The 20,864-nt window shown below is 43.7% G+C and overlaps 1 protein-coding gene across 1 annotated transcript in view; it reads left to right on the top strand.

Moving 5' to 3' along the window:
* The first annotated feature begins 215 nt into the window (after positions 1 to 215).
* Positions 216 to 20,864, top strand: part of RSPO3 (R-spondin 3) — a 73,915-nt gene continuing 53,266 nt past the window's right edge. The window contains exon 1 of the mRNA XM_060753305.2: positions 216 to 1,011. Within this exon, the coding sequence (XP_060609288.1) occupies positions 912 to 1,011 (100 nt within the window). The 5' untranslated portion in view covers positions 216 to 911. The remainder of the gene's footprint in view (positions 1,012 to 20,864) is intronic.

Raw genomic sequence — 20,864 nt, 5'->3', positions numbered from 1 at the left:
ACGAAGGCGACTTCTCACCCGGTGGTGGGTGACCCAACTCAGGCTGGGCGGCCCAGTGAGTGGATAGGTGGGCGCTCCCTCCTCCCCCTCCTCCTCTTCCCCCCTCCCTTTTTCCCTCCGGGCGGGGCTGCCCTCCCTCCCTCCCTCCTTCCTCGCGCGCTCCAGCCGGCGATTGGAAGCCGCGCGCGCGTATCCCATTGGCGAGTCGCTTTTCCCTTTCCAAAAAACTCCCTCTGGGAGGAGAAAAAGAGGCTCACGCGCTGGCCGGCTCAGCCTGGCCGGGGCAGAAGGGCCGAGGGAGAGGCAGAGAGAGAGAGAAAGAGGGAGAGAGGCGCCTCCGCTTTCCTTCACACCTTGAGCCGGTCGGGGTGTTTTTCCTCTTTGGCGCCTAGTGGGATGAAGCTCCTGCGCTGAGTGCCCTTGCCCTCCAGAGATGCTGCCGCCTCCACCCCCAGCGCTTCCCGCGGCCCCATGGGCTTCTCTGGGAGCTTGAGGAAGAGGCGGAGGAGGACGGGGAAAGGGGAAAGGGGGCGAGGACGGCAGCCTTCCCCGGGAGCGGCGCGTGCGGCCCTCCTCCCTCGCGCACCATGCGCCCGCGCGCCGGGCCCTTCCTGGCTCCAGGCCGCCGCCTGCGCCCCTTCCCCGCCGCCCCTCGGCCCCAGAGGCTCCCGCTGCTCCTGCCAGGAGGACGTCCCTGGGACGGGTTGACAGGGCAATAAGAAGAAGACGAAGGCGAAGGCGAAGGCGAAGAAGGACCCGCGTCGGCGCTGAGGGACTTCGCTTGGGAGAAAGAGGAGGGCGCCTTTCTCCCCTTCCTCGGACAGGCTTCTCCTCCTCCTCCTCTTCTCTCTCCTCCTTCCTCTTCCCCCCAAAAAGGACCCCGCGGGAGGTGAACTTTTCACAGGGTTACTATGCAATTGCGACTGGTGTCTTGGGTCTTTATCGCGTGGAACCTGATGGAATCCGTCGGCAGCCGGCAAACCCCGTCCAGAGTCCGGCGGCAAGGAAGAAGTAAGTGGGCGCCGCCTCCCTCCCTCCCTCCCTTGGGGATCCCGCCGGGATTGCATCCCTTGCTCTGGGGGCAGCTACACCAGGCACCCTCCAACTGCGGCCCTCCAGCTGCTTGGGCTTCCAGCCCCCAGGAGCCCTAATGAGGTTGTTCCGTTGTCAGGAATTCTGGGATTTGAAGGCCAAAACAGCTGGAGGGCCGCAGTTTGAGGATGCTTGATCTACCCTTCCAATGGGTGCAGTTTGAGCCATGCCTCAGTGCTATGGGATCAGGGGAGTTGTAGTTTGACAAAGGGGGCGGGTGCCTTCTCAAACTATCGCAGGATTCCGTAGCATTGGTATCCAACTGCATTCATTCCCCAGTGTAGATCAGGCCTGGGCAAACTTGGGCCCTCCCGCCAGGTGTTTTGGATTTCAACTCCCACCATTCCTAACAGCCTCGGGCTCTTTCCTTTCCCCTCTCAGGCGCTTAAGCAGAAGAAGCCTGAGGCTGTTAGGAATGGTGGGAGTTGAAGTCCAAAACACCTGGAGGAAGGCCCAAATTTGCCCATAGGCCTGAACTCGGTGCAGCCCTTGTGTGAGGAAGGTTCAAGTCCAAAACACCAGGAGGAGGACCCAAGTTTGTCCATGCCTGGTATAGATACTCACTCTCTCCCTCCCTCCCCCCCTCTCTCTTTCTGTCCGTGTGTGACATAGGAAAGGTAGTGACCCTTGGGTGCTGTTGAGCATTAGATCCTATACTATTCAGACCTTCTTGTCACCTGGCATCGGCTGAAATGCAGCACAGTCCTAAGCATTTCGCCTCGCAGCAGGTGTGTCCCACTTCTAAAGTATCTCCTAGACTTGCTCAACGAGACAGGCTCCCGAAGGGAAAGTGTTTCAAAAAGCCTCAGAGAAGGGTCGCGGTGAGAGCTTTTGCCGGTATCTCCTTCCTTAGATGCCCTTGAAATGTATCCTCAAAGAGTCCGAGCCAATTGGGCCAAGGGACTACCTCATTGTCTTGTCGAAGGCTTCCATGGCCGGAGCCACTGGGTTGTTGTAGGTTTTTCGGGCTATATGGCCATGTTCCAGAAGCATTCTCTCCTGACGTTCCGCCTGCATCTATGGCAGGCATCCTCGGAGCTTGTGAGGTCTGAGGATGCCTGTCATAGATGCAGGCGAAACGTCAGGAGAGAATGTTTCTAGAACATAGCCATATAGCTCGACAAACCTACAACAAGCGAGTCATTGTCATTCTGGATCGAGGATCTGAGAAGCCTCGCGTCCCCTTGACTTTTCCTGCTTGGGACAAGCACAAGGAAGATCTCGCTTTGGTTCCCGGGGTGTCTTGGGATGAGCAAAGGGATCTTGGGCGGGGGAAAGGATCCCACCATTCCCTCCAACTTAGTGGGGAAGTAAGGATGCGAAACATCCAGAAGAGAAACACATTTAGAAGAGGGAAACATGGGCATTACTGACGGACCCTTACAAGCCGAAGAGAGGAGAGACTCCCCCAGATTTCGGCTGCCCTGGAGACTAATAGCGGCCTCACCACACTAGAGAATGAATCCGCTTTAAATCCGGTTGCTGCCTCCTGCAGAATTCTGGGGCTTGTAGTTTAGAGAGGAGCCTTTAACAGGCTCACTAAACTACAAAGCCCAGAATTCTGCAGGAGGCGGAAACCGGATTTAAAGTGGATTCATTCTCCAATGTGATGAAGGACACTTTAGGATCAATGGCTTCAAACTATATAGGAAAGGAGATTCCACCTGAACATGATGAAGTTCCTGACTGTGAGAGCTGTTCAACAGTGGAACTCTCTGCCCCGGAGTGTGGCGGAGGCTCCTTCTTTGGAGGCTTTTACACAGAGGCTGGATGGCCATCTGTTGGGGGTGCTTTGAATGCGCTTTTCCTGCTTCTTGGCAGGGGGTTGGACTGGATGGCTCATAAGGTCTCTTCCAACTCTGTGAGTCTGTGATTCCTCCATCCGCTTAGGAAAGGAGAGGGGCAAGGCAAAGGAGGGCAAGGTGCCCATCTCCTCCACCCCCGTCCGAGTGTGTGTGTGTACTATCTGTGCCTTCCAGTCTTCCCTGACTTGTGGCAGCCCCGTTATTTCCAGCGCGGTTTCTTAAAGCCAAGGAGGTGGCTTTGCCAGTTTCTCCCTCGGAAATCCATCTTGCAGCACCTGGCGGTCACCTCTTGCTTAGCTTCCAAAATTAGGTGGAAAGGCGTAGAACCTCCTCACTTCTGAAGAGACTAGTGGCTGGAGAACTTCAGTGTATCTCCCCTTGGTTGTAGTAGGAGGCTTTCCTTGCCTTTCCTTGAAGCCTAGGAGATTTCACGCCTCTCTAGTTTCCTGAGAGAGAGTTCCTGCTCATCCTCGGAGACTTTCGGGGCTCTGTGGGGTCTGATATGCAAAACGGAGGGGGGTGGGAGAGACTCCTCTTCTCCAGCACCGTCAAAACCTAATCGGGATATAGGGAACTGGGATTTTAGAAGCAAGGCTAGAGAAACGGATGGGCGGATATGGCTGGGAACAAGAATCGAAAGAGTTGACAGAGTTGACTCTTTTTTCGTGCCAGGAGCGACTTGAGGAACTGCAAGTCGCTTTTGGTGTGAGAGAATTGGCCGTCTGCAAGGACGTTGCCCAGGGGACGCCGGGATGTTTGATGTTTCACCATCCTTGTAGGAGACTTCTGTCGTGTCCCTGCATGGGGAGCTGGAGCTCAACCCGCTCTTGGGGATTCGAACCGCTGACCTGTCCGGCTCAAGGGTTTAACCCACTGGGCCACCGGGGGTTTAGAGTTGACCGAGACCAGAGTCAAGGTTACTGGTGGGGAAACCTGTGGCAACTTGGGTCTCCTTGTAAAGTGGAGAGAAGGAGAGCGAGAGAGGAAGAGCTGATCACTAGTAGAGGTCTTCCCCACTCCATCCCCTCCTTTTTCCATCTTCATAATGGGGAAAGCTACCTTCCCCCACAATTTCGTCTCCTCCTTTTCCCTCTGAAACTGCCGCGAATTGGGGGTGCGTCTCTACACTATAGAATGACACCGCTTCTTAACTGCCGTGGCTCCAGACTATGACATCAGGGGAGTTTTCAGGAGCCCCGGTGGCGCAATGGGCTAAACCCTTGTGCCGGCAGGACTGCTGATTGAAAGGTCAGCGGTTCGAATTCGGGAGAGCGGGTTGAGCTCCCTTCGTCAGCTCCATCTCCTCGTAGGGAGGGGGCATGAGAGAAACCTCCCATAAGGATGGTAAAGCATCAAACATCCGGGAGTCCCTTGGGTAACGTCCTTGCGGACCGCCAATTCTCACACACCAGAAGCGACTTGCAGTTTCTCAAGTCGCTCCTGACACGAAAAAAAAGGGGGGGGGAGTTTTAAGGTCCGCCTGATGAGTCTCCGCTGTGTTTCTATTCCGCAAGGGATCCCCGGACAAATGCCCCCCTCCCTCCCCGCTCTGCCTGTGACAGGGGAGGCTCATGATCCGAGGGACAAGCCGGCGATGTAGGGCTGATTCCTTCTCGAAAGCTCCCTCAGTCCTTTGAGTCTGGGAAGCAGGGACTTCTAGAGGCAGCCTGGCTTTGGTTTCTCAGACTTTTGGGTCGCTGAGGGATCCCTGGGAGGGGGAAATCTTCTCCACCGGCCTCTCTTCTATTCCCCCGCCGCCTCCGCCTCTCCCTCAGGGTCCCTCTTCACTGCCGAATGCATGCAGTGTGGCTGGCTCAATACTCTGGAATCCTGGAGGTTGCAGTTTAGTGAGGCACCAGCACTTTTTGGGCAAAAGACCTTGTAAAACCCCTCGGATTCCCTAACATTGACCCACTGCAGTTCAAGTGGTGTCAGTTCTGCAACCTCAGAGGCAAAGAAGAATCTGATTCAGTACAGTCACCAAGGACCTCATCACACTAGGGAAAAACTTCACTTTAAATCCGGTTTCTGTCTCCTGCAGAATTCTGGGGTTTGTAGTTTAGGGAGGAGCCTTTAACAGCTTCACTAAACAGCAAACCCCAGAATTCTGAAGGAGGCAGAAACCGGATTTTAAGTGGATTTTTTTCTCTAGTGTAAAGAATGCAAGAGGTCCTTCCCTTCTTCATAGGCCATCCAATGCTAATCAAGGTGGTCAATTGCAACATTCACACTTGCCTCAAGCAGACAAGAGGTCTTTCTCCATCCTGGACATTCCACAGATGTATAAACCCCACTTGCCTAGTTTCTAACAGACCTCATAACCTCTGAGGATGCCTGCCATAGATGTGGGCAAAATGTCAGGAGAGAATGCTTCAAGCACATGGCCATACAGGCCGGAAAACTCACAGCAACCCAGGTTCTCCACAGTCTTTCCCTTGGCCTTGGAATAGTCTCAGCCTGAACGCCTTAGTTTTCACGCCCTACAATTGTATCGCTGTGATCCTCTTTTGCTTTGGCTGCATCGCATAGTGAAATGATGATGCTGGGAGTAGGAGATTGGTGAGGTCCTGCTTCTGCCTCCGTCTCTGGTGCAGTTGGTGAGGACTAAGGAGAAGGCCTTCTTGGTGGTGGCCCCCTGGCTCTGGAAATCTCTTCCTAGCGAGATCAAACTGGCACCTACCTTGTCCTCTTTCTGCAAGAACCTAAAAACACAGATGTTCCAATGTGCCTTTGATTAGGCAATTCCAAAGAATTGGCCCTTTAATACCCAAGTTCTGGCACTTTAGCATGGCCCTCCACTCTACAATCCTGGTATTATGAAGCCCAAGGACTTTACTGTCCCATCCCTGCCACTGAATTTTGCACTTTCCCTTAGGTCTACCTAGGAATTTTGCACAAACTCAGAGCCCTCTGAACTCAGCACTTTTGTTGCTCCCATGGTACTGTTCTCATGATGTTGTGGTGTGATATGTTTCTATTTGGTTGTGTTTTGTTTTTATTTGATTGCATTACATTTTAACTCTGTGCTCTTTGGGCTTGTCCCTTTGTAAGCTGCCCCGACTCCCTTCAGAGAGATGGACGCGGGGGTATAAAAATAAATTTGTTATTATTTGAAAGACAACAAGATTAGTCCACAGCAGACACTCTGCTAGCTGTTGAATTGGATCACAAGTGTCTAGGACTCTGTGATGTATCAGCGAATGATGCGTGCAGATCCCAGTAAGGTGGCCTTCTGCAGCTGGCAGTTGGTAATTTTGTCATTGTATTTAAGTGCAGACCAAGTTCTTTAGGCACTGCACCCAGTGTGCTGATCACCACTGGGACCACCTTTACTGTCTTGTGCCAGAGTCTTTGCACTTTGATCTTTGAATCCTCATATCGTGCCAGCTTTTCCACTTGTTTCTCTTCAATCCTGCTGTCACCTGGGATTTCAACATCAACAATCAATACTTTGTTTTTTAACATGATCGTGAGGTCAGGAGTATTGTGCTCCCAAACTCTGTCTGTCTGAATTCAGAAGTCCCAGAGTAGTTTGACGTGTTCATTTTCTGTAACTTTTTCAAGCTTGTGATCCCACCAATCCTTTGTTGCAGGCAGGTGGTATTTGTGGCATAGGTTCCAATGAATCATTTGAGCAATGGTGTTATGCCTCTGCTTGTAGTGTGTCTGCGCAATCTTTTTGCGGCAGCTGAAAATGTGATCAATTGTTTCATCTGCTTCCTTGCAGAGTCTACATTTGGAATCTGTCATCAACTTTTCTATTATTATTATTATTATTATTATTATTATTATTATTATTCCTAGCATCCCTAGAATGTTGCGATGGGAGCCTAAGCAGCCTCCTTGGGTTCTTGTTTGGAGTGGGTTTCTGCGCCTTTCCCCTTTGCTTTTGCTTTCTGGCATGACATGTGGGGAGGGAACCTGGCTCTTCCACACAAGGATTGCTTAATTAATGGGGTGATGATGAACCGCACACATGTCTGGATGAGTTTCAGGAAATCCAGCCTTGAAGGCAGCCCTGGCATCTGTTCTCCAAGGCAGGATTTGTCAACATGCATTCAACCATCATATTGTACTTTTCTCCAAAACTTTTCTTAAATCCTAAAAGATTCGCTGCCCTTGAAATGGGATTGCATCCTCCTCACACAAGACCTGCACTTAGACCAGGCACATGGGCAAATTTGGGCCCTCCAGGTGTTTGGACTTCAACTCCCACCATTCCTAACAGCCTCAGGCCCTTTCCTTTTCCCCCTCAGCCACATAAGCAGCTAAGGGGAAAAAAGAAGAAGTCTGAGGTTCTTAGGAATGGTGGGAGTTGAAGTCCAAAACACCTGGAGGGCCCAAATTTGCCCATGTGTCTGGTCTAGCACCTGCACTCGTTGGCAGAGAAGTCTGAAGACCTTCTCAAACTATGACTCCGGTGATTTCATAGTATGACTATTCCTGGTGTCAATCAAACTACAACTCCCGTGATTTCATAGTATGACTATGCCTGGTGTCAATCAAACAACGACTCCCATGATTTCATAGCAATGAGCCATGCCTAGTGTTTAGACTGCGTCACTCCTACTCTGGCTGTTGAGAAGTACCTGGTGCGCATCTTTACTCTGCTAGGGTTCCAGTTCTATAAATATAGAAGCCTGTCTCCCCTATGGATTTCTCGATGGCTTTCTTTTGTCCAAAAGGATGTTCTTTTGCTCAGTTTCAAGGTGAGCTGGCTTCCTCCTGAGTCCTATGATGCTCGGAATCGCCTTACCAGTTTCTTGCCTGGCAACTTAGTTCTAAAATTGTGGGTGGAGCGCCCCCTCGTGGTTCCTGCCGCAAGCGCACGTCCCTTCCTCTTTTGCAGGTGCCGAAAGCTTGTTGCCTGATATCTATTTGCCCCAAGGCCAAGGAGGAGGTTGCAGCACTCCCCAAGGCGCCCCACTTCTCCTCTCTTCTTACCAGCAATGTTAGACTTCAAAGGCAACCTTCTGGGTCCCTAAACTTGTACTTTGAGACAGCAAAGAGAAAGGAGGATAAGGTGTGGGGATCAAATAACTATAACACAGTATTTCTTAACTTTCCTAATGCTGCAACCCCTTACTACAATTCATTCACTGGTCCGAATTTGGCACAAATACTCAATATTTCCAGATTTGAATACTGGTGGGGCTTTTTTTGGGGGGGGGGGTAGATTTTGTCATGTGGGAGTTATAGTTAATGGGATTTATAGTTCACTTAAAATCAAAGAGAATTCTGAACTCCACCAATGATGGAATTGAGCCAAACATGGTACACAGAATTCCCATGACCAACAGAAAAGACTGGGTCTGATGGGCATTGACCTTGAGTTTGGGAGCTGTAGTTCACCTACGTCCAGAGAGCGCTGTGGACTCAAACAATGATGGATCTGGACCAAACTTGGCACTAATACTCAATATGCCCAAAGGTGAACACTGGTAGAGTTGGGGGGAAATAGACCTTGGCATTTGGGAGTTGTAGTTTCTGAGATTTATAGTTCACACCAAGAATAGAATTTGGCTGAACTTCCCACACAGAACCCCCATGATCAACAGAAAATACTGTGTTTTCTGATGGTCTTTGGTGATCCCTCTGACACCTCCTCATGACCCCCAAGTTGAGAAACACTGTTATAACAGGATCAGAGAATAACTTAAGAGCAGGAGATAATGGCTTCTTATTGTTCTCAAGCAAAAGATCTACTTCAAAGGGCCTTTTTCTATGACTTTAGGTCAGAGGGGAGATAAATAATCAAAGAGAGCAATTTTCAAAGGTGACTAGAAAGCGATAGTCACATCTGCATACTTTATGCATCTAACAAGAAGTGGTGCCAGCTTTTAAAAAAACCAAAAACCCCAGGGATGCCATCAAGCCTTGTGTCTTTCTCCTGTTTGTTAGTGGATTTTTTTTTAATTCTGAAGCCTTCTTGAGTCATAGCACTATGTAACACAATATTTGTTCTTGGATTATAAATGTCATTTCTGAATTCATTCTGTTATAAAAACATGGAAGAAATTTATTAAACTGTAAAACTTTGTTTTTGTGGGACATCCTGTAGCACATCTTGCTATAGTTTTTCTGTGAATATCTCATCAAGTCTCAACCCATTCAACATAGTTTGTGGCAGCCACAAAAATGAAGTTTCTGGAGTATAACAATACTTTCAAAGCAAGTACTACACAATTAAACAGGAAATAACACTTTCAAACTAGGAACAGATTTATTTTTCAGATTTTGTTACATAGTGTAATTAAACTAATCAGTTGCAGCACATATCAATCATAAGAGAAGATTTTCGTTTAATTCACTTTTCATGTGTTTCCTTTAAACAGACAGGACTAAAATTGAGGATTCTTCTACACTGTAGACAATGCAGTTTAACAGCCATGGCTCAGTGCTATGGAATATTAGGTTCAGCGAGGCACCCCCACTCTTTGGCAGAGAAGGCTAAATAAAGACTTTGCAAAACTACACCTCCCAGGAGGCACAATGGGTTAAACCCTTGCATTGGCAGGACTGAAGGCCGATAGGTCACAGGTTCGAATCCAGGGAGAGCGCAGATAAGCTCCCTCTATCAGCTCCAGCTCCTCATTGCGGGGACATAAGAGAAGCCTCCCACAAGGATGATAAAACATCAAAATATCTGGGCATCCCCTGGGCAACATCCTTGCAAATGGCCAATTCTCTCACACCAGAAGCAACTTGCAGTTTCTCAAGTCACTCCTGACATGAAAAAAACAACTCCCAGGATTCCACAGCATTGGGCCATGGCGGTTAAAGTGTTGCCAAACTGCATTAATTCTACAGTGTGGGTGCAAGGGGCTGTAGTGTTTTTCATACTCCTCACTTCAAGCCAGAAATGGGGAATGATGGAGGAGACTATTTAGAGCAGACATGGGCAAACTTCAGCCTTCTAGGTGTTTTGGATGTCAACTCCCATAATTCGTAACAGACTGTTAGGAAATGTGGGAGTTGAAGTCCAAAATACGTGGAAGGCCGAAGTTTGCCCATGCTGGATTTAGAGAGAATGAGCATGGTCCAAGAAGTGAGTCTGATGATGAAATGATGGGGAAGCTTCTCTTGTCTCATTTTATTTATTTACAGGGTGCTCTTGGTATCTGCCCAGGTCTGGCTCCAGGACCTCCTCCATGGATACCAAATTCCATGGATGTCTAAGTTCCATTGTGTTCAATGGTGTAGTAAAATGGTGGCCCTTATATACAATGGCAAAATCAAGATTTGCTTTTTTGGATTTTTTTTGGGGGGGGGGCGGGATACATGCTGTGAATGGTTCAGTTCATGGATATAGAAGACCAACTGTATTTGAAGTCTCCCCCGGCTCTTCATAACAGCCTCATGGAATTTCTGGCATTCTTTCTTTGCCAGCTTTGGACAACAGAACCTCAGGCCTTACCACAAATGCCTTTTAAAACTCCTTTTTAGATCCGGACTTTGAGAGTTTACTTATAAGCCCAAAGGCTTGGACAACCAGGCCACAGCCAGTGGAACAATAAAGAAACAACTCTGACCACATCCCTATAAAATGATGCTATGTGGTCATCCTCTGCTCGTGAGCAGCCAGCAAAGTATGGAACAGGGGAAATGAAGTAGAATTGCCCCCTGTATTCATGGGGGGCTTGGCATTCCTATGCAAACCAACAATGCCCGGTTAACAATCAAGTTATTTTTTAAAGTTTTCCAGAGCAATTATGATGGGTATTTTGTACAAGCAGATGAATCGATGAAATAATTCCCAGAGTAAATGACAACAAACTTCTCTCGACGATCATTGTAGCTATTCCATGAATATCAGTTTTACTTTAAGGGACTTGCTTATTTTTTTTCCATCTTTACATTCTGTTTAAAATGCTGACATCATTGAAAGAAATAAATATTGTTAAACTTTTTAATTATTTTTATTGGTCAAGGACCAATGAATATCTTGTTTGCAATATGCTTATGTAGGATCTCTCCCATTTTAGCGGATAAAAGTGTACTGGTCCTTCTCCACAAAAGTTAAACTTTACTGTATTTACTTGGGTTATATACAGTACGTGAATATTATGAGTTATACATCAGTTATGGAGTGCTCTGAATGTTTGGTCACAAGTTCTGTAACATTCTATCATTTCTAAAGTGACAATAAGTAATTATAAGGATCAGGACCATTCAGCAGCAAGCATTAAGGACTTAATCACCTGGCTAGCACTGAGTAATTCATAGCCAGGGTTGGGGTAGCTGAAAGAGTAGTAAAGAAGCACAAGCTTCTCTGTTGGTTGGGCTGCTGGAGATGGAGATACAGAGAAGGAATAAATGAAGAAGATCAGAGAAAAGAGCTAATACTGAGGAGTATGAAGTGTACAAAAGAAAGGCTGAAGAGAGTCAAGAACATCTGCTAGACTTTTAAAAATACTACTGTATAAAATTTTCTACAAAAATACAAACTAGGTTTGTTAGCTCCTTAACGGAGGGGGAGTGCTTCCACTGAAAAGGGATTTACTGCAACATTTAATATATATAAAAAACTTTTAAGATTAACTTACTGTATTGTTTGTTTGTAATGATGGCAGCTGATGATTACAAGATGGTACTCAAATGTATAATCTACTTTAAAAAATAATGTTATTTACCAAAATTAATTCAGAGCACAACCCTGTACTTGTTTACTCAGGAATATAATTCTCTCGAGTTCAGCAGGATTGCTGCTAGAAACTCACCTGGCAATAATTCCAGTCAACTGCATTAGGATTTGGCTTGTTTTAGACTTTGCCACAGATTCCATGGGTTACAGTAATTATTTGAATTTAATTTATTTGCCTCATACATTATTTCTGTGCTGGTAATCATGTTGTAAGAAGGTTGAAAAGATAACACGACATTTTCTCATGTCATTTCCCTATTTCTCCTTATTGTTCTGAATATGTTTATGTTCCATTCCTCTGTTTTTATTTTAGGTTGCTTTTGTTTTGTAGCTACTGATTTGATATCTTGTTGTTTTTAAATATGTTATATATAAGTTAAAAAGTATAGTTGAAACAAGTAAATATTTTCTTCCCATCCTTTTCTCTTTCCAACCCCTCTACCAGTAGTGGGAATATATGGCTCTCCAGTTATTTGTTAAGCTCATTATTCTTAGCCACCATAGACAAAGATGGAGGCTTGAGATTTATAGTCCTGTAACACAAGCATTTACTGACAAGAATAGGCCTTTATTTAAACACACACACTTCACTGCTGTGCTATGATTCCAAACAATCCTTGGTTGTAATACTATGCTATGTATCATATCATATCATTCACATATATATAATTTGAACCAGAGATTGAGACACAAGAGCAAAGTGTGTTTCTTTTTTTTAAATCTTGAACTTAGAGCTTTTATCTCCCCTCTCCCAGTGTTGTTTCATTCATATACAGGAAGGGTTTGATGCTTTCAGTGCTAGATTTAGTGAACTATAATTGAGTATGGCTCTGAATCCATACTCAAACCATGGTTTGGGAACCTGGCGTGTTGAGGGACTTAAAGAAGGGCCACTGAAGACAATCTCATTGCCTATAGCTTCATATGAGAATATTAGTCTTAAACTATATAGGGATTTAAATATCAAAACCAAGAGTTGGAATTTGTAGAAGGAGACTGAAGGCAAATCTGTAACTAATGCAGTTCTTCAAAAGTGATGAGATGTGCCTGAAATCTGGTCCAATCTAACTGTAATATGTTACATTAATTGAGACTGCATTACCACCATCATTTAAATGAATGTTTCTAGTGCATGGATAACAATGATCAGATGACAACAACCGGTTTGACACATAAGTCAGACTGTAGTTTGTTGATTCTGGCTTGTTGTTAGGTTGGAACCTTTTCCTAGAAAGAAATCATGGTATGTTAGCCAGTTCAAATTAAAGATGCTTGCAAACTCTGATTTATATAGAATCAGAGCAATGATGTAGTGTGTCATATATCTGTCCCTGCTTTGTTTCTTCAATTGCCCATTCTAAAAATAGGACAAAATGGTAAAAAGCAAACAGGCTAGAAATAGGGAAAACAAACTACTTTGTTCGGTCACTTGTGAAAAAAATATATAGCTATTGGAATAAGACATAGCTATCAGAAACTCTTATAGCTCTGTGCCACAGAAATTGCTTGTGCCCTTGCACAAGCCTCCACAAGATCTCCACTGTAGAGATCAACAGAAAGTTTTATTTTTTCCACCACAAGAATCAGTATCTTTCCTTAATGGACTTAGCAAAATGATAGGCAACTTAGGCTAATCTGAGTGTCATTCCTTTCCTTAATGTTAGTAGGCTGTACCCACCAATTTTTCAAAACCCTATCACCCTAAAAGGTTAATGAAAAAGCTGATCAGAACCCCTTCATGCTCATTTGGCCATTTAAAGACTGTGCAGGCATAGCTTTTGGAAACCTGAAACTGACTTTAAAAAACCTGACACCATCCCTCTGTGTTCTAGTGATGCATAAAACTAAAATATTTTTTACTACTTGACAAAAGGCAGACATCCAATTCCTTGCTGAGCTCAGGCACTGGTTTAGCACTTTAGCTGCTACATCTGAATTTCTTAAAACGGAGGGCTCTTAACATTTTGTGTCATCAACATTCACTACTAATGATACTTCATGTTTTCTCATGCAGTTATTATACAGCATGAGTGAGAGATAATGTTCTATGCTATTCTTGTAACTTCTCTAGATTAAAATCTAGGCAGATTTTTTTTTGTGTGTGTCAGGAGCGGCTTGAGAAACTGCAAGTCGCTTCTGGTGTGAGATAATTGGCCATCTGCAAGGACGTTGCCCAGGGGATGCCCGGATGATTTGATGTTTTTATCATCCTTGTGGGAGGCTTCTCTCATGTCCCCATATGAGGATCTCGAGCTGATAGGGGGAGCTCATCCGCCTCTCCCCGGATTTGAACCTGCGACCTGTCGGTCTTCAGTCCTGCTGGAACAGGGGTTTAACCCACTGAGCCACCAGGGGCTCCATCTAGGCAGATGATAAATCATGAAAATCAGTGTTCACAATTCCAGTCTCTCACAGTTGTTAAGGAAGGTCATTGTGGTCTGTGGAATTACAAGCCACACACACCAACACACTCTGCTGTCCTTCTGACACAGATTCCTTCAGGGCAACAGGTTGAAAGGTTGTCAACCAAGACCAGGATTGAAATTAAATGAAGATGAAGAGAAGGAGAAATGTCATATACCACAGAAATGGTGGGTGGATTTGTTTTGTAGTTCAAAATGTGGTATAAGTTGTAGAATCAAACCAAATATCACTCCCAATACCAGTGAAGCATTCACTTACTGTAACTTAATAGTTTAATCTACAATCAATCTTCATTTCATCATCCAAGACAATGACATTATTTGAACAAATTTAAATGCATAAGAGAAGCTTTTCAGGAATTCTATATAAATAATAATAATAAAATTGTATTTGTATTCTGCCCTATCTCCCCAGGGGGACTCAAGGCAGATTCCAAAATACAATGGCAAACATTAAAGGCCTTCATAAGGCAAACAAGTACCAACATTATAACCCCAGAAAAGCCCCACATATTAAAACATTAGAATCTTATATCAATAAATTAAACCACTCATAATCAAACAAGAATTATACAATGATGTAAAATCTGAACGTAAAACATTCACATTAATTTACAAAAGCCAACCATCATTCACAAAATTGTGTAGGTTGGTTTGTGGTTATAGTGGTTGTATGACCAGTGATAGTAACTGGGCTAGCATAGACTAGAGAAGCCCGAGTACAAAATAGTTCATGTCTATTCTATACCTTAAATCCAACATTACTTTCATCTAGAATGGGCATGGTGAAATGAATGAGGCTTGGTAGCAAAACTGACTTTTTTGCAACATCAATCTAATTCCATTTATTTCTTTAACTCTGTCTAAAAGAGATATTAGGATTAGCCCTATAGAGAGTATGATATTGCCCCCAGGCAATCTAACTCCAGTTGATCCACAAATAACCCATCTTGGTCCCCATTCTAGGAGAAAGCAAGGTGGAATTTTAATCAATCAGTATTCTTCCCCATCTTCCACATCATCTCTCTTCCTTCCCTATTGTGTCTTCTTCTGTCTTCTTCCTTGCTTGTAAGATGTAAATCATTCCAAGGAAGTTCATCTTGAAGAGAAGCACTATGTAATTATCAGAAGCCCCTTTAATTCCTCATAGTTATGTACTACTCAAGAGGATGATATCTTTATTTTCAAAATGGATTCTCTTCTTTTTAGTTATTATCATTCCTGCTCCCTCTATTAGCTCCCTCTATTAGCTCCAGCTCCTCATGTGGGGACATGAGAGAAGCCTCCCACAAGGATGATAAAACATCAAAAAAAATCATCCAGGCGTCCCCTGGGCAACGTCCTTGCAGACGGCCAATTCTCTCACAACAGGAGCGGTTGCTCCTGACACAACAACAAAAAAAATCATTTCTGCTCAGATTTATTATTACTTTAAATATGCTGATAAGTCATAATAAGTCAAACTTCTCTTAAGGTTAAAAAAGCCAAAAGATTATATTAGGAAACGCTCATGCAAATAATACTAGTTAGAGCCCATATAAAATACTCAAAAACACCTGATACTATCTGATCTTGGAAGCTAAGCAGGGACATTCCTGGTCATCACTTGGATTGGAGACCACTAATGAATACCATATGCTGTAGGCTATATTCCGGAGGAAGGAATTAGTTAAGCCACCAATGAGTATTTCTTACTTAAGGGAACCCCACAAAATTAATGGGGTTGTTGTAAATTGAAAGGTTACTTGATGGTACACACGTGCATATAATCCCTGGTTAGTATAATCTATGCCATGAAAATTAAATAGACTTAGGTCTTCTTCCTAACATTATTGTCACACTACTTTTAACTGCTGTTGTGGAGCCATGAATTCACTATGAATTTTCCATTCATAGAAGAGATTAGTGTGCAGCTTATACCGGTGAAGAAATATCAAAGACTTTTGTGGAATCTTAAAGATTTAACAGACTTAACATCATAAGCTTAATGGACAAGGCGCTACAATAGCATATTCCACAATAAAGCTTCCAGAAATAGATCCTAAGAGTAATTTCTAGCACAAAATATTTATGGAAGAAATGTTTATGTCTTGTCTCCTTTAAGTCCTGTCCCTGGAAAGTGAATAAAGAAGACACGGGGATAGTCCTAAACAGCGTGGTATTCCTGAACAATGTGCTATTTACCATGAGTCTTCCGAAGATCAGAATTCTTCCAAATTGATTGGACTTCTAGCCATTGTCTTTGTAGTATAACATGTCTCCGTTGCTTTATTTACTTAACACCAATTTAATTCAGTTTTAGCAAAGGGTTCCATGTTGCTTTCTTTTGGTTTGTTACTGCCAAAAAGCTATCTTATGTAGGAAAGTCTGTACTTTGCCAAGGACAGAAACTATGTTAAAAGATTGTCATTTTTGGTAGGATTCAGCAATGTTTGCCTATTTAGTGTTACCTGGCAACATCAGGTTCTGCTTTGCTTTGGATTTTAGTGTATTTGTAATGAATCCAAATATAAATCATAATCATAATAATAACTAGCTGGTGTAGAAACACCTGCACCACATCCTTGAATCCCTGTTTGCAAATCTAAACTGCAAAACATGGCACTTTAATATATTCTATGTAATTTATGTTTGTTGCCAGGGCATTCAGTGATCCTACATAATTTACTGAAGAGAACTTTAAGAACATGATATTTGATTCCTATCTGCTCTATGGGCCAGAGAAAGGAAAACCATCCAGATTTCTTGCAACAGCTCTCCCACAGAGTGACTTAGCAACAGTAAACATAACCCCAGTGCTTGTTCCCCAAAGCGACAGGCACCAGAATCTGAAAGTACTTTATAGCTTTTACTACACCTTCTTCACATTGTCATAACTCATTTATAAACTTTGGAAGAAGAGTGGGGAGGGGGGAAAGAAACATGGAAACACTTTAGTGCCAACTGTTGTGGAATCCACTTTTTCAAATACAGTGTAGAGCAGGGGTCCTCAAACTAAGGCAGGGGGCCAGATGCAGCCCTCCAAGGTCATTTACCTGGCCCTTGCTCAGGTTCAACCTAAGTATGAAACTACTTGAAAGCACACAATAACAATGGCAATCCTATCTCATCAGCCAAAAGCAGGCCCACACTTTCCATTGAAATAGGAATAAGTTTATATTTGTGAAAATTATTCTTAATTTTAATTATTGTACTGTTTTTAAATGTTTTTGCACTATAAATAAGATATGTGCAGTATGCATAGGAATTCATTCGTATTTTTTTTCGAATTATAATCTGGCCCGCCAACAGTTTGAGGGACTGTGACCTGGCCCTCTGCTTAAAAAGTTTGTGAAATGGTGTAGAGCAATATCAAATCCTCACGATCAAAGCATGATTATACAGCTGTAGGAGTGTGATTGAATGTAAAATGATCCAGGAAGATGCAAATCCTGTCCCTTGCTCTAAATTTTTAGAGATTTGAGGAAAGTGAATAGTTAGTGTTGAGGTGTGAAAGCAATAAATTTGCTTCCCAAAAGTCAATTGCTCAAGGTTCGGTGCTTTCTCCGAGAAGATTGCTTTTGTTCTATGGGCTTTTGTGTCAATATATGTAGTATGCCATATTTTTGTTCATGCCTCAGAAGTAGAGTAGAATTTATGAATCTAATTCAATTCAACTGTTTCTTTTTCTGGACTTTCTTTGTAATTTCATTGTTTGAGGACTCAATCTGTAAATCTTTTACTGTATGTTCAGGAAGTTTGGAATGTTTTACAAATGCAATGTCATATTTGTCTCAATTTATTTCATATGTAGAGATGGTCTTGTTTATCCAATGGCAAGTGTAGAAAGGTATTGCTGGCACAGGATGACATACATCACATTGGAGTCAGAGCAAATAAATGCACCTCTGATGTTGCAAGCTATGTTATTGATGTTGTAATATTGCTTCCAAAGCAGTTGTGGGGACACACTTGGTATCTGGCTTCATGGCAGATTCTTGTCTTTATACTTATAACCATCCATATTGTGTATCCTGTTAGTTAGTGGGGAGTATTTCAGATTTGTAGGCTCTCTGTAAGCTAATAAAGGTCTGCCCATCCAGAGTTTGTGAGAACTTTGTGTTATTCTCAAGAATTGGTTGTAGAATGTTGATGATGCATTTGAGACTATAGTCTCAGCTGGGGTCTATTGGTGATAATTAGGGGTGTGCAGTCATTTTGTGATTGTGGTCTTTTTAGCCATCCACAGTATCTGTAGAACTCTATTCTAGCACTACATTTCAAATGAAATTATTCTCTTCCTGTCAGTTTTCTTGATATGTCTATTCAGAATCAAATTTACTATGTTCAAGAGGTGTTTTTTTCCCCTCCCCATTATATGGGAATGCCATGCTTCAAGCATGATTATTTGGAAATAAATTCCTTATGTTCCACTTATACTCAAATATACACAAAACTCCCAGAAGATGGGGCTGGGTTCTTGAACTCCCCTAAAAGTAGGCTATGGGCTGGCTTGTAACAAAAAGGAGCCCCACCACTATTTTGGACATTGGTTCCATTGCCAAACTTGTTAAGAAGTTCTACTGTCAAGAAGTTCTCAGAATATGTTGCAATAAAGTAAGATTTGTGCAAGTTTAGACTGTTAATTGTAGAAAAAATAAAGAACTTGAATTTCATTTTCAAATAAATACTGGAGAAGAGGATTTGGGAAATCCATTTGATTCTTTAAAATTATTATTATTATTATTATTATTATTATTATTATTATTACCCCACTTTTCTCTCCACAAAGGTATCCCAAAGTGGCTTACATTAAAAGCATTTGAATACAATTTAAAATCTACAAACACACAAATGTTAAAAAAATATTAACATTAAAACAGAAATATAGAGTATGAAAACAAAGCAAGTACAAAACTAAGGAACACAGTGCTCTTTAGTGAAGGGAGTAGCGGTAAGTTACTGAATATACAGCTTGTAGTCATCATAAAGTTAATTTATATCTATATCTATACACATAATAAAAGTGAAAAATGTGTATGTCTGTATGTGGTGGAGGCGCCCACTTACACAGACAGTTCTCCCGCCTTCACAAACAGGCGATCGTTCCAAGTGCTGAGAAGCCTCCAAAGGCAGTCCCTCAACTGACATTACAGGTTATAGCAAGCACCATGAAGATGTAGCCCAAATGCTGCCAATGTCTTCCCCAAACACTATGGCCCATCACCCAAGGAATGCTTTTATTCGGAGATAATTTCATCCTAGATTTGATGTGTTTCTGCCACCACAGGCAGGCATCCCAGGGTTCCTTGTGTGGAATTTACATGACCCTGCCCACTGCCTCACCCTTAACCCTTTCCTACCCTTTCCTATGGCACACAGCAAACACGAATTGATCAGCAACTGAACGGACAGGAGGGGTTTGGGGGACTGACTCCACATGATGGAAATTGTAGCTCACCTTGCATCAAGTCAGAGCACTATAACCCCCATTAACAGTGGATCTGGACCACATTTGGCATGCAGAACCCCCGTGACCAAACAAAACTACTAAAGAGGTTTGGGAAGAATTCCTCTTGATTTATAGGAGTTCAAGGTACTGGGATATATAGTTCACCTGCAATCAAAGAGCATGCTGAACCCCACCAACAATGGACTTGGCACTAACTTGGCACTCAGAACCCTCAGAACCAACAAAACATACTGGAGGTCTTTGGAGGGATTTATAGGAGTGGTAGTTCTCCCACATCCAGAGAGCACTGTGAACAGAAACACTGACGGATCTGCACCAAATTTGGCACACATACCCGATATGTGAACATTTGAATACTGGTTGGTTTGGGGTGGGATTGGCCTTGACATTTGTTAGTTGTAGGTACTGGGATTTATAATTCACCTGCAATCAAAGAGCACTCTGATGCCCATCAATGATGGACCTAACTTGGCACACAGAACCCCCATGACCAACTGAATGTCCTGGAGGGATTTGACGGGACTGACCCACCATGGTGGGAGTTGTCATTTATCCTGCAGCTGGAGAGCATACTGAACCCCAACAAAGATACATTTAGAGAAAATTTGCGCAACATTACAAACTTTTAAGTATTGATGGAGTTTCAGGGGGTTAATCTGGCATGATGTGAGTTTTAGTTAACCCACAACCTTACGCATTTTGTAAAATAAACAATGTATTCTTATAACCTGGGCAATGCCAGGTACCCAAGATAGTATAAGAATAAATCTTAATTGTCTAGTGTCAAGTCAGAAGTATAAATCTTAATCTAATATACCAGGTCATAAGGGAAGAATACTTGCATTGAAGGTCAGGTATCAAATAGTGTGCATGCACAGTTGAACAGGCCCGATGTGGAACAGCACTAGAAACAACGGAGCATGTAAAAGGGAAATTTCATCAGAGTTCTTTTGATTTTTACACAGGAGATATAAAGCTCAGCTTATCTCTGACTTTGGCCCCATCTCCCTTTATGTCCGTTTCCCTTTAATGTGATGTAAGGGGCACATTAGCCCGGGGTGTCCAAAAGATGCACCAGGCTAATGCAGTTTAACCAGAATAAACCAGGAAATCTAGGCTTGTTCCAGGTTAAAATAATACCTGGAAAGACTTGGACCTTTCAGGTATGGGTCCTTTGGGAACTGCCTCTTGGGACTGCCCCAGGGGAAGTTAGCACAGCCACCCCACCTCCATGGGCTCAGGTAACCCAGGAAGAAACGATAACGGTGGCACCCTCCCCTCTTTGTCCTGTTTTGCTCCAAACGTACCGCAAAAGCCTCAAAATGGAGAGGGATTGGGTAATTCCTCCTCCAAAGCTCCTGGCATGTCATTTTGATATGTCAGGAGCTCCAAAGAAGCCTTGTGCCTTGGTAATGAGGTCACCCCCCTCCCCCAATGCTGATTGTGAA

Source organism: Anolis sagrei, chromosome 1, assembly GCF_037176765.1.
Source record: "Anolis sagrei isolate rAnoSag1 chromosome 1, rAnoSag1.mat, whole genome shotgun sequence".
Lineage (NCBI taxonomy): Eukaryota > Metazoa > Chordata > Lepidosauria > Squamata > Dactyloidae > Anolis > Anolis sagrei.
The sequence above is the reverse complement of the archived record's forward strand: the minus strand, read 5'-3'. Positions and strand labels throughout refer to the sequence as shown.